This window comes from Protopterus annectens, chromosome 1.part0 (genome assembly GCF_019279795.1).
Source record: "Protopterus annectens isolate FY-2018-M chromosome 1.part0, PAN1.0, whole genome shotgun sequence".
In the NCBI taxonomy this organism is placed as follows: Eukaryota; Metazoa; Chordata; order Ceratodontiformes; family Protopteridae; genus Protopterus; species Protopterus annectens.
The window spans coordinates 125789731-125804742 of record NC_056725.1 but is presented as its reverse complement, the minus strand read 5'-3'; the positions used below and the strand labels follow the sequence as shown (position 1 = coordinate 125804742).

The window sequence follows — 15012 nt, the reverse complement described above, 5'->3', positions numbered from 1 at the left end:
TCCTTCATCTGCTTCATTTTTGTGTCTCTTTCTTCTCATTGGTTGGATTCCCTCTCAAAACCTAAACCTAAACCAGGATTATAAATACTCTTTGGATCCAGCTGAGGTGAACTTGGCTACATTGTGCTGACATTCCATGCCTCATCATTGGTTACTTCTGATGAAGGTCCGCCTTGCTTATTAGATTTTTTTATATTTTGGTAGAATCATTGCTGTGGCACAATACTCCTTTTCATCTCTTTGCAGTTTTTTGCATTTCTTGTTTTTCAAGCTGATCTTAAAATGTTATTTTCTAAGTAAATACCAGTTTGTATGAACTAAAATACTGCCAAAATCCCTCTTGGGTATTCAGTAACACAACATTTGTGGTTGCAGCTGAGCCAGCACTGTTTACATTGCATGTGAGATAATCCTCAGTGCTTATTACGTATGCATGAGGCCAAACCATTGTGCAAGATGAGCAGCTCCTCATCACAGCTGTAGTACAGACCTGAGCCAGATGGTGTTAGAATACATCACTGCATGATTAAAATGCATGTAGCTGAAGTAAGCGGTGAATGTGCATGAGCACAGAGATGGGAAAACTCCATTGACAGTGTGTTGGTGCAAATTATAGCACAATATATATATATATATATATATATATATATATATATATATATATATATATGTGTGTGTGTGTGTGTGTGTGTGTGTGTGTTTGTGTGTGTGCATAGAAATGCTTCATGAAAGGGAAATGTAAGGGATGGCTATGACTGGAATGTATGGTTTCACTACAGTAACAACAAACACAAGAGGTGGGCATAGACACGAGAGGTAGGATGCAGTAAACAAACATGATGTACTGACCTGTACCAATCCTGACAACATCAGATCAGTAGTACTAGAATGTGAATGTCATTAAAAAAAGAAAATATGATACCTTAATGAAAGCTGACCTATCATTTCAGTCCGTTTGGCAATATATACTGATTTCCTTAACATGATGAGCCACATAATTACTGAGACTAAAGGCATCATACAGCACACATCAGGGGAATGTAACACAATTGCAGCCTGATAACAAGAAAAGAAAGACTTCAAGGTATTTGAATCCATGCCTTTTCTAGGATTATTCACCCAATCACAGCATTAGCAGGGGGATCCACAGAGGCACTCTGATGAAAGCTGTTTTAAAAATACACATCTCACAGGATGTAACACATTAGATAACTAGAAAGGCCACAAGGGATTTGAAACCATGCCTTTTCCTGTGATATTTTCTCCACCAGGTCAGTAGCATGGTGAGACACAGAAGCACTCAAATGGTGTCATAAAACACTTGTCAGGGGAATTTACCACATTTGCAAACTGCAGTCTGACCACTGTAAAATAGCATTCAACCGTCAGGGGGATTAGAATCCTGTATACATTGTAGTGATATTGAACAAATCACTACTTCCTAATTATACTGAGACATAGAAGCAATTAGACTAAATTCATTCACTTTACCATATTTCAGATTTACATGGTCACCTGCAGCTGCACTCAGCTCATTTGTGAGACTGATGGCAACAGCAATACCATGTGACATGAATTTAACTTAATTTTTGTCATAGGACTAGAAATGTAATTTCTCTTTGGTTATACGTGATGCATTGATGCAACCCTTCATGCAATGTATGAACGCAGAAAAATGATTTGTACTGGAAATGGAAGTACTGAATAAAGATGAAAAGGGGAAGCAAACAGAGGATAGCACACAAAGTGAGCAAATAAGGTATGAACAGGATGGAGATGAGATAGGAACACACCTCACAACCTCTAAGAATTTCAATAATCTTGTAGAAATCAAAACATATTGTGCATATGTAGTGACTTCAGTCCTCAAGGATATGTCAGAAAATTACACATTTTATGATGAACACATCAGTCAGTAGGAGCCAATAATGTTTAGAATTGACAGATATATCAGCTAAGAGGTATGGATAGGAATATTTTTGTGGGCAGGTGCCCATATTTTTATAGAGAAGTGAAGGCTGGGGAAGGAAGTCAGAGAAGTAAGAAGTTGGTAACAGTGGGATGTTATGTAGCAGGGAAAGCCTGACATAACTGGCTGAGTGTGGGGTAACAAAACAAAGGGAGAGGGAACACAACAGTGAAGGAGATATCAGGAAACAGAGGGAAGACATTGCTGAGGGGAGGATTGTACAACATCCAGGGTGAGCATGGGCACAAGAGAGTAGGAAAACATAGGATTGAGGATATGACTGGGTGTTTGCAGATGTATTCTCTGCCAGCATAGACCCAGAGGGAAATTGGTCATCACCAGTGCCACAAAAGGTGGAGTCAGCAAGTAAGAGGTTCATTGAGTTGTGAGAATATGGTCTCCACACAGCCAGTGCAGGCATTCAACCTCCCAACTATTATCTCCCCACAGGCTCTGACACCTCCTGATGGGTGACAGAAATGTCACTTCCACTTGCCCTGCTACAGGCTGGTATCACTGTACCACCTTTCTGTGCACAGCTTCCTGATGCAGTTGGTGCAGGTAGGGCAGGAGGTGTAGAAGTGACTATAGGAGATGTGCTGGGTCCTTCTGGTGGTAGTGATAGTGGTGGTGATGGTGGTGGCAGTGCTGCTGCCACCTGGGGGGGGCAGTAGACCTTGATAGAGGGTATGGTGCAGATTGCTGTTGTTCTGCTGTGCATAATAGTAACAGAAACAGCGATAAAAAAGTAATTCTATGAAAGAGAAAGGATAGCGATAAAAAGAGTGGGGGAAGACAAATACAAACACAATGAAAATTACATTCTGAATTATGCTGATTACTGATACATAATAACCCTTAAATATTAGGACTTAAACAGATATGTCATTAATCTGCTTTTCTGAACTTAACAAATAGAGGGAGTCACATGCCAAAAGCCAACCTCACATGCCCGCTAACATAATAGAATACTTATGGCAGGAGTTATTTATCACAACACCACTTGTGTACGTGTAGTGAGTGATGCAGTTTGAATTCTGATAATAATATGTCCATCACAGGTGACAGACAAGGGAGAGATAATTCTATTGTCTATTGTGAAATCCCCAGCAAACCACTACGTATGGATCTTACTTATATGAACCATGTAGAGATGTATTCATATTAGTGGGATGACAAGATGTCCATGACAAAATAATTTTTTTATTGGATGATTGAACCCACAGTCATGCTAACAGTCTCGGAGCACACAGATTTAACAAGATGAGCCACTTGTCCACCTACATAGAAGGAAGCTTGGGGATGCACAATTCTAACATTGCAGAGTCATAATACTACCCTTGAACTATGCCAGTATTGACAGATATGGCACCGCAGTATAAACGTTATCCATAATTATTTCTAATACCTACAAGTGTTACTACAAAAACACAGAAACTTTTTTCCATGAAAACAGAGGCAATTTTTTTATGACAGTGTTTATAGTCACCCCAGTACTTTCTTATGTGCTCTAGCCTGTTTCAGTTCATCTTGCTATTCCATTCAATTTCTAGAGATATAAAAACTGCATATTGTAAGCTTGGATGGTGGCACACAGTAGCAGGTTATTTGATTAGCTAAAAGATGTTATACTTACAGTACTGAGGTGGTAACTGCATCATAACTTCATCCTCCATTCATGTTGCTCTGGTGGTGATAACACTTTTCCCTCATATGAGAGATGCTAGTTGCATGGCTGACATCCTTGACCAAACTGTTCCAGGCATCACCCTTATAGTATGACATAATATAGCCTTCTTACCATAGCATTCCATGTGAGTTGTTCATCTCGCCTTTGTTCTTACACTTAGGTTTTGGAGCCGATTCATCGGCTCCGAGTCGGCCACTTTCCAAGCTCAAGGTCTTTGAGTAGCTCAAGGCACAGTCCCCATCCCATGATGCTCTCTGACTAGCCTCAGATCTAGTTTGCTGAACCCAGCAAGAAAGAATACAACTAAACATACCAATATGCAAAATATATACATATGTATACACATATTTACAGTTAGCTAAGAGATACTCTGGCTGGAGTGAAGGACACTAGTCAGACCTACCAGACCACCAGTCATACCCATTCTTCAAGAACACGGAGGGGGAAGGTGGGACGGAGTGTAAGAACAAAGGCGATATGAACAACTCACATGGAACGTTATGGTAAGAACATAACTTCTTTATGTGAAGTTGTTCAATCTCGACGTTTGTTCTTACACATGGGCAGCGTCCCAAGCACCCTAATTTTGGGTGGCTCATGGGAGTACATTCCTGAGAACAGTGGGACCAAAGGAAGCCCTGTCCCTGGAGGCTCTGTCCACTTTGTAGTGACTGATAAACGTCTGAGGTTTGGATCAAGTAGCAGCTGCACAAATGGTGTCCAAAGACAAATGGGCTGCATGAGCCAGAGATGTAGAGACAGCCCTGGTAGAATGAGCTTTCACGTCACCTTCTAAGGGTTGATTGGCTGAAGAAGATATACATTTTATACAATCAGATAACCATTTAGACAAAGTAACTTTAGATACAGGAAACCCCTTCTTATTATCCGCATGGGAAACAAAGAGCTGATTCGATTTCCTAAATTCCTTTGTTCTGTCCAAATAAAACCTCAATTGTCTGTGAACATCAAGCTTATGTATCATGTATTCCAATTTATTAGAATGGTGTCTGAAAAAAGTGGGAAGCTCAATAGACTGGTTCAAATTAGCCTCGGAGCAGACCTTAGGAAGAAAGGTAGGATTTGTCCTGAGAGACACTCTGTCGGGGTGAAAGACCAGATATGGAGGTCTGATAGAAAGAGCTTGTATTTCAGAAACTCTACACACCGAGGTAATAGCCAACAAGAAAATTGTCTTCCAAGAAAGAAACTTCAGAAGACAAGATGATGCAGGCTCAAAAGTGGGGAGCATATGTTGAGGCAGTACTAAATTTAGATTCCAGGGAGTAACTGTATGTCTGATAGGTGGCCTAAGGTGATAAGTCCCTTTCAGAAAGGCTTTACATAATCTGTGAGACATAATATTAGAGCCTTCGCATCCTAAATGGAAGTTGGATATTACAGCCAATTGAACCCTTATAGTGACAGTTGCCGCACCTTCATGAAAAAGTGTAGTCAAGAACTCCAGAATACTATGAGTAGGAGTGACATAGGGGTCAATATCATGTTGAGAAGCCCAACAAACAAACCACTTCCAATTACTGTTGTACAGTTTCCTGGTGGAGACTTTATGAGAAGAAACTAGAATATGTTGCACCGCGGAAGACAAATTATATGACCTGGCTAGGTTGGGAATTGGAGCAGCCAAGCTGTGAGTTTGACAGAGTGAAGAGAAGGGCGAAGAACTCCCAACAAGTGAGTCAGAAGGTCTGGCACTGGGTCCAGAACCCAAAGTTCTTCCACTTGATATTGTTGAAGGAAGGGGAACCATATCTGCCTAGGCCAAAATGGGGCTATCAGAATAACAGTCCTTCCCAAGCTTTTGGCTTTCTGTAAAAATCTGGGGATCACAGGGATTGGTGGAAAGGCATAAAGGAGACCTGAGGGCCACTCGTGTATGAGTGAATCCTTTGGGCTGTTCCCTGGTGGAGGATACAGGGCAAAGTAGCTTCTGCATTTGGCATTCATCGGGAATGCAAAAAGGTCACAGCAAGGCTGGCGCCATCTGTGGAATATCATTTCTGCCACTTGTTCTTTGAGGAACCACTTGTGGGGCAACAGAATGGCTCTGCTCAGTTTGTCCGCTATCACGTTGGATGTCCCTGGGATGTTGCGTTGCTATGAGAAAGTGCCTGGTGGATACAGCCCTCTGCCAAATTCTCAGGGCCTCTCGGCATAAGGGGTAAGACTTGGTTCCCCCCTGTTTGTTGATATACCAGACCACCGACATTTTGTCCATCTGGATTGCTATTGTCTCCCGAGGTAGAGAGTCATGAAAGTGCTGCAACGCTAGAAACACCGCACTCAACTCTAGGACATTGATGTGCAAATGGGATTATGGGATTCCATCTCTGAACAAGTACCTTGGACAGTTCTTCCCTGAAACAGCCCCCCCCCCCCCCCACCCAATCAGGGAAGCATCCGTGGTCACCATGGCTGAGGGAGTGGGAAGTACAAATGGATGACCTACAGTTACCTGGTGGCTGTTCAGTCACCAAAGAAGATCCTTTTTGCAAGCTTTTGTCAGTAAAATCTTGAATGACATTGGAAGCTGTAGATAAGATCACTGGATGAAAAGTAACCATTGGAGTATTCTCATGTGCATCCATCCCAGAGGAACTGCTATGAGTGCAGTTGCCATGGTATCTAATAGCTTCAGAACTTGGGAGGCCGGTACTCTTCTTTCCATTAGCAAGTGGGACACCTGACTTCATAGAGAGATTACTCTTGCTTGAGGCAACCTGACTAAGGTGGTGGTGGTGTCTAGATCTGCTCCTACAAAGGAAATATGCTGCAACGGTAATAAAGCAGATTTTTCTAAATTTATGGTTATGCCTACCTGAGAGCACAGATTGATTGTGTGATCTCTGGAGAGAATCAGTTGATGCCTGGTGGTGGCAGTTAGGAGCCAGTCATCCAGATACAGAAACACCCGGAATCCTAGATGCCTCAGGTGAGCCTTAACCACTGCCATGCATTTGGTGAACACTCTGGGGGCTGTGGTGAGACCAAAGGGCAGTGCTCAGAACTGGTAGTGACTAGCCCCCAGCCAGAAATGCAAATGATCTCTGGATGGTCTGACCATGTTGATGTGGTAGTACACATCCTTGAGATCTATAGAGCACATCCAATCCCCTGTTCTAGAAACGGTAGTATCGATTGAAGCGTGACCATCCAAAACTTTTCCTTCTTGACAAAGGTGTTGAGTCTGCTGAGGTCTAAAATGGGCCTCCAGTCCCCTGTTTTCTTTGGAACTAAAAAGAACCTGGAGTAAGTTCCGGATCCTGTCTGGTCCACCGGGACTGGCTGGATGACTCTTTTTTTCTAGCAGCTTGTGGATTTCTCTGGCTGCTTGATGCTGCAGACTGGGTGGAACATCTGGGATTCTCATTCGAATAGGAGGGGATTCTGAAAATGGAATGATGTAACCTCTGGTAACTATGCTTTGTACCCAAGATTCTGTTGTAATTCCTAGCCAGGCATCTGGGTACAAAGCCAAGTGACCCCCGATTGCCTCCAGAGCTGGACAGTCAGGCCTCCTTTCAGGAGCGCTGATAGGGCTTGCCAAGGAACTGCTCCCTGTCACCCTGGTTCTGCGGACCCCCTCTGCCGCTCAAGTGGCGTCTTCCATTATTACCCCCTCCTCTGCCCCTGGAGGGGGGTTCACTACATGTGTTTTGAAAAGCTGCTTGGGATTTACGGAGCCATATTTTTCCACCTCTCTGCCCTTTGGGGTATGGTCTAGTAGGGGTGGAAAAACGGACTCCTACAGCAGATAGTCTTTCCCTTCTGCTCACACCTAGTGAGAGTCTCCTTGACTTTGGCCCCAAACAGGGAAGAGCCATCAAATGGGGGTTGACAAAAGAAGACTTGAAGGCTTCCGCAAAGGAGCATAAGCACATCCAGGATTGTCTCCGCAGAGCTATCGCTAAACCTGCCGCTTGGCTCGACCCATCGGCTGCATAAGAAATGAGCTGCATGGACGAGTTCACAATAGAATTAAGGGTGTTAAGCTATGCCATCACCTTCTCAGAGACAGCATCACCTGTGTTGCCCTTTAGAGTATCTCCAAGCTCTTTGAGGAGATCTCGTTGAAGATGGGAGAAATGGGTTAAATAGTTAAGTGATCTCATGGCAAATGTCGCAGAACTAAAGATGAGTTTCCCATATCTGTCCATCATCCTAGAGTCTCTATTAAGAGGATGGACAGAAGAAGAAGTTTCTGACATCACTTTCTTGGTGGCTGCTGCCACCACCATGACATCAATGGGAACTCCCTTCATGAGAGAAGTCCTGTCTAGGGGGAGGGTGACAAATTTGTTAGGCCACCGAGGGACCAGTTCCATGGAATCAGGAGACTCCCACACCCTTCGAGTGACCAAATCCATTAGTTCGTCAAAGGGCGGAGTAACTCAGAAGGTGAAAGGTTGAGACCCAAAGGCTTTCAGGAGCGCCGACTCATCCTCAGTAGGGGTAACAAGCTGCCAATCACCCCTCTGCTTTAGTATTTCCAGGATGTCTGCAAAGGAGACATCCTCTGAGGGGGACCGTGGGGACCCTTCTGATTCCTCTAAGTTGATGTCTGATGTCAAGGATTCCTGAGGGGAATCGAAATGCCTCCTCTTGCACAATCTCTTTCTGGGGACCTCATCAGTGGGGACATCTGGTGAAGTCTCAGTAGAGCATGGGTCATCCGATGGGGTTACCTCAGGCTCTGGGTCTCGACGCTTGGTAGGAACCTGCGATGTAGAGGCAGAACGCGGCCCTTTAGGGGAGGAAGAGGAAAGATCCAAGGATGTGTGGGTCCTAGCAGACATAACCCTCCTCATGGCATCGAAGGCCCCGGTGTCTCGACCCAAGGAATCTGCCGTAGGAAGATGGCAACCTCCTTGGTGCTGAGATCACAGGCTGCGAATCAGAGGACGGAGCCGAGCTCATCTGTGCCAAAGCCCTGAGAGGAAGAGTAGGAACCGATGCATCGGTTTGACTCTCCCCCCAGAACCGACAACAGAGTGTCGGCTCCGAGATTCTTCGAACGGAACCAAAGAAATCAAGGTCGACGGGGCTGAAGGCACTGGGACAGGCCTCGGCTCCGAGGGTTCCACAACCATCAGATCTTCTCCTTCTGGCTCTGAAGGCTTGGCTAGCCTCAGAGGAGGAGTAGTAACAGCCAATGGAACAGTCACAGGCTTTGAAGTCAGTTGGGATGAAGCCTATAGTAATTTGGCCAAAGACGGGTTCTCTAAGAGCCTCTGCACCACACATTCCACATCGATGTCTGAAAGGGTCCCCGAAGAACAGGTCATAGGAGTCGAAGAAGCCACTGACCTAAGGATCGGAGACTTTAAAACCTTTGACAACGGCTCTAGCACTGGGGTTTGGCTCCAAGATATCAGCTTGGTGCACAGCTCCGAAGACTAAGGAGCCGGCGACCGTGCCTTCACAAAGGTGCTCGGAACCAAGGACCTGGGTTCCGAGGACGCCTTTGAAGACTTCGACCCCTTTGAAGGCTTGGAGGTCTGGTTAGCCTTGTCCATTGCTTCCTGAAAGTCTGGCTTCAACAGCCCTCTGTCAGCCAACTTCCTTCACCTCTCTAATAGAACCCTGCTTCTGAAGGAGTGGCAGATAGAGCATTCCTCTTGCAAATGTACTGGCCCCAAGCAATACACACAAGAAACATGGTTATCCATAATGGACATTTTTTGCCCTCAGCTGCACCTCTTAAAACCTGATTTCTACTTGTTATCAGACATAATAGCAAGACCAAATTGAACTGAAGAAACTACAAAACAAGTAAATATGGTCACTGCAGTTCGTCAACATATCAAACCAACAAAAACTTTGGTAAACCAATTTATTTGAAGCACTTTTTGTTTGCTTAAATAAGCAAACTTCTTCAGAAACCATATCAACATTTAAAATACATATAAATAGTCACAGCTACTGCCGTTCAGCCAATCGCATCACTCATAGTACTTAACCACTTCTTAAAGACATATTGGATACGTAGTTCCTTATCACTAAAGCAGTAAATATTCACATCTATCTTTGAAATAATGAATTCCAAAGAATGTCAAACATAAAAATAAAAATAAAAAATAAAAATAATAATAATAGTAAACATTTTTCAAAGATTAAAATTAAAAAAAATATATATATGTGTAACCAATAACTACACAAGTACCAGATACATACATATTTTGACTTAAAGTCAAACTTTTAACTTAATGGTACTAGTCTCGACTTCATCGCCTTAAACTTTTTAATTTTAAGATGCTGCTTATGGAGCGTGTTTCATTCAAGCCTGGGTGGTTATAAGCGTTTAATTTAATCTGCCAGGCTAACTCTAGTTCTTCCAGGCGTAAAGGTGCAGGACCATCTCTTGTATCTTGATTCACCTGGTCAATAACTAAGAATTTAAAACTATGGTCTACACAACATTGGACATGCTTTGCTAAAGCATTATCTTGCTTCTTCCTACTAATGGCGTACTGATGTTCATAAATTCTTTCTCGGAGCCTACGCTCCGTTTTACCTACATAAAATGCAGGACAACATTGGCATTTAGCTAAGTAAACCACCATCTTGGAATTACAATTATACCTTGATTTTAATCTAATGTGAAAACCTCCTACTATAGATGAATTTATAGTATCCACAAATTTACAATAATTGCAGTTTTGGCATTTGTACATCCCTGTTGTTTTCAGAAAAAAACGACGTTGTTGTTCAAGTAGTGCTTTCAAGTTTTTGCCTCTCCTGAATATAACTCTAGGCTTGTCACCCATTTTAACACAAATAGTTGGGTTAGTTCTAAACAAACCCCAATTTTTCTTAATAATATCTATAGAAAAATTACTATGTATGTTAAATGTGGTGATAAAACTCGGTCCAGTACTGTTAGGCAAGTAAAACACTGAATTTGTTTGCTCAGATGTCATTTGTTTAATACCTAGTAAAGGTTTATATATACTATTAAGTCTCTTATGTTTAACTTAATTTATCAGATTGTCTAACAAGCTTTCAGGATACCCTCTATGCAAAAACATAGATTTCAGTAATTGGCATTCTACCATAAAGTCTTGATCCTGGCTAACGATACGTGCAACTCTCATTAGTTGGCCTTTTATAATCGACCGCTTCTGATGGTAAGGGTGACAACTTGAAAAATGTAAAAATGAATTAGAGTATGAGCTCTTTCTATAGATGTTAGCTACAAAGCATCGTAGTTCACTATTCTTAGATAACCAAATATCCAAATATGCTATTGCTACCGTATTAAAAGTGGCTGTAAATTGCAGGAAGTGTGTTGACTCATTGAATGATTGTATAATAGAATTACTAGTCTCAGCGTCCCCTTTACGGTAGCAATATCATATTTGGATTTGTAGCTAACATCTATAGAAAGAGCTCATACTCTAATTCATTTTTACATTTTTCATGTTGTCACCCTTACCACCAGAAGCGGTCGGTTATAAAAGGCCAACTAGTGAGAGCTGCATGTATCGTTAGCCAGGATCAAGACTTTATGGTAGAATGCCAATTACTGAAATCTATGTTTTTGCATAGAGGGTATCCTGAAAGCTTGTTAGACAATCTGATAAATGAAGTTAAACATAAGAGACTTAATAGTATATATAAACCTTTACTAGGTATTAAACAAATGACTTCTGAGCAAACAAATTCAGTGTTGAACTTGCCTAACAGTATGGAATGTAGCCCTGTTGTTGCTATGTAACCTGGACCGAGTTTTATCACCACATTTAACATGCATAGTCATTTTTGTATAGATATTATTAAGAAAAATTGGGGTTTGTTTAGAACTAACCCGAATATTTGTGTTAAAATGGGTGACAAGCCTAGAGTTATACTCAGGAGAGGCAAAAACTTGAAAGCACTACTTGAACAACAACGTTGAGTTTTTCTGAAAACAACAGGGATGTACAAATGCCAAAACTGCAATTATTGTAAATTTGTGGATGCTATAAATTCATCTATAGTAGGAGGTTTTCACATTAGATTAATATCAAGGTATAATTGTAATTCCAAGATGGTGGTTTACTTAGCTAAATGCCAATGTTGTCCTGCAGTTTATGTAGGTAAAATGGAGTGTAGGCTCCAAGAAAGAATTTATGAACATCAGTACGCCATTAGTAGGAAGAAGCAAGATAATGCTTTAGCAAAGCATGTCCAATGTTGTGTAGACCATAGTTTTAAATTCTTAGTTATTGACCAGGTGAATCAAGATACAAGAGATGGTCCTGCACCTTTACGCCTGGAAGAACTAGAGTTAGCCTGGCAGATTAAATTAAATGCTTATAACCACCCAGGCTTGAATGAAACACGCTCCATAAGCAGCATCTTAAAATTAAAAAGTTTAAGGCGATGAAGTCGAGACTAGTACCATTAAGTTAAAAGCTTGACTTTAAGTCAAAATATGTATGTATCTGGTACTTGTGTAGTTATTGGTTACACACATATTTTTTTTAAAAATTTTAATCTTTGAAAAATGTTTACGCTTATTATTATTTTTTATTTTTATTTTTATGTATGACATTCTTTGGAATTCATTATTTCAAAGATAGATGTGAATATTTACTGCTTTAGTGATAAGGAACTATGTATCCAATATGTCTTTAAGAAGTGGTTAAGTACTATGAGTGATGTGATTGGGTGAACGGCAGTAGCTGTGACTATTTATATGTATTTTAAATGTTGATATGGTTTCTGAAGAAGTTTGCTTATTTAAGCAAACAAAAAGTGCTTCAAATAAATTGGTTTACCAAAGTTTTTGTTGGTTTGATACGTTGACGAACTGCAGTGACCGTATAATAGCAAGACACCTATTATCAGATTCCTGATAAAGAGAAACACTAAAGGTACAGTAAGAACAAGTATACCATACTAAATGCAATCCACAGAACAACAATATCTATCTATCTATATGTCTAAATATCTATATCAAAAAACATACAATATCTAAGAGTAAGGGATAGGGAACACAAGTCGACAGAGCCCTGCCAACTAAAACGCAAAGGTAGCACACAATATTAAACTAAAGAAATGGCCAAAGGCCCAAGAGCAACCGCTCCAAGTTCTAAGAAATATAAATATATAAACGCGCGATAGGCTATATGCCCCAAAAAACACGTAATATCTATATCTATATATATATCTATATATATATATATATTTATATATATATATATATATATATATATATATGTGTATAACTACTCTAACTATGCAGAAACATTTCTGAAATTTTTGTCCAAAGACAAGAAAAAAGGTTTACTGGCCCGAGCTTCTCTGAAGATCGTGTGATCCGTTGCAGTGGCAAACTAGATCTAAGGTTAGTCAGAGAGCATCATGAGATAGGGACTGTGCCTCGAGCTACTCAAAGATTTTGAGCTTGGAAAGTGGCCTACTCGGAGCCGATGGATCGGCTCCGAACCCACGTGTAAGAACAAATGGCGAGATTGAACAACTTCCCATCTTGTGTTTGGGTAGCCATTTAGGTAGTGGCTAATAAGGAGATCTTACTCAGACCTTTGTGTCTGGTACTTTTGTCTTCTGTCAAGTTCTCTTCTTGAATGTTATTTTGGAAACTCTACCCATGTTTTCATTATAGCCAGTTACAGTCTAGGAACCATTTTTTTTTATGGTGAATGCTATTTCTGTTACCTGAATATCAAGAAATAGATAATTGAATAGTCTGCAAATTGTTTTGAAAGCTGTGTTGAAGTAATTATCCAACCCATTTTTCCTGTTTGTTTCATAGACTATGCCATCCCAGAGCAGTAATGCTTCTGACAACATATGTGTGTAAAATTTTGAAGGGTCATTTAGTTTAATCACATGATGCACCTTTTTTTATTATTCCAGAAGAGATGGTACAATGCCTTCCAAACACTGTCTGCTTAAATGACTAGCTTGCTGTTTTGTGACTTCTTAAAAGTAAATTGCACTCACATGGCAGGGCAAGATAAGTTCTATCCCGTAGAACAGTTGTACCTATGGATTGTTTCAAGCTGCACTAGTAGTCGGCAGAAGTATGGTCAGTGCTTCTAGTAATAATCAATACACTGCTTTTGAAAGTTACACAGGTCTTAGTGAGTCTTTGATCCTGTGATTCCTTCCTAAGTCTTATGACCTTATGCAAACTATTGAATTGTCACTGTGATGGCTAAGGTATACTAGTTAAAATAAAAGTAGGGGAGTAATTGGAAGATGTGTCTTTGTATGCTTTCCTGTTCAGTGTTCATTTCTCAATAACATGGTGCCTTGGTTTGTTATGTCTGCCTTGTGCATTTAACTTTATTAAAAGACTTGGAGATATGTCTCTTAGTTTACCTGAACATGTTCCTATTCTATCCTGAGATTATAAATCGGGGGAGGGGTGGATAAGGGTAGCCATTCCTTCACCATTTCAGATTACAGCATGGGACAAGTAAACCTTCCAAGTATTCTAAAAAATCGTTGGTATATCTCAGTTACATATTGTTATTTTCCATATAGTTATCCTGTAGTACATTTTAATATTTTATGTAACTTTAAAATGTCCACTTTGTAAAGGTATGATTGTTCATTTGAAGTCTAGAAGTATGCAGCATTGCTGTGAACTGTAATACATACATATATTTATTTATTTGCTTTTCTGCTTCGTAGATGTGGATGTTGACAAACCAGATGAGAAATCGATCATGACATATGTAGCACAATTCATAAAACACTATCCAGATCCAAACAATGCAGAAACTGATGGCATAGAAAATGAGGTGAGTATTTTTTTTCTCTGCAGCTATAGTTGGTTTAAATGGAGCTTACTATTTCAAAACGATAACTGCAGTAAAAACATGAACTACATTATTAATCAAATGAACTCCTTTGATACTGTTTTGAGTAGTTGCATCCAAGGTATACTTAAGTGAGTGTTGAGAAGCTTTGACTTCAAAGGCCTAGTGCACTGGGTTATTTTTGGAATTTCCTCTTCTGATTTCCCAGCTTTGCATGTTTCAGAATTTTTTTTCTTTAGATTCTGCTCCTAGTGTTAGTGTGCCTTCCGGTATTATTTGTTCAGCTAGCAGTTCTATTCTAGTAAAAGCCAAAAGACAGATAAATAAATGGGTAATAATATAAAATCATTATTTTCTTGAACTTGCATGAAAATTCATCAGCCAAATCTAGATTAAAAGGTGCTGTTTAGACGGGCTGGCACTGTGAGGGTAATAAATGTGTACTGCAGTAGGTCTCCTTGCATATTAGCTGATCTGATGACTATAAGTCATACCTCTCATCTGTACGGATTTTCACAGAATGTCCAGATTTTTGCCTTATATTTTTGGTCTATTTC

General features: G+C 40.6%; 1 protein-coding gene across 1 annotated transcript in view; it reads left to right on the top strand.

Moving 5' to 3' along the window:
• Positions 1 to 15012, top strand: part of LOC122793396 (nesprin-1-like) — an 876647-nt gene that overhangs the window by 221502 nt on the left and 640133 nt on the right. The window contains exon 8 of the mRNA XM_044061803.1: positions 14328 to 14437. Coding sequence (XP_043917738.1) covers positions 14328 to 14437 — 110 coding nt within the window. The remainder of the gene's footprint in view (positions 1 to 14327; positions 14438 to 15012) is intronic.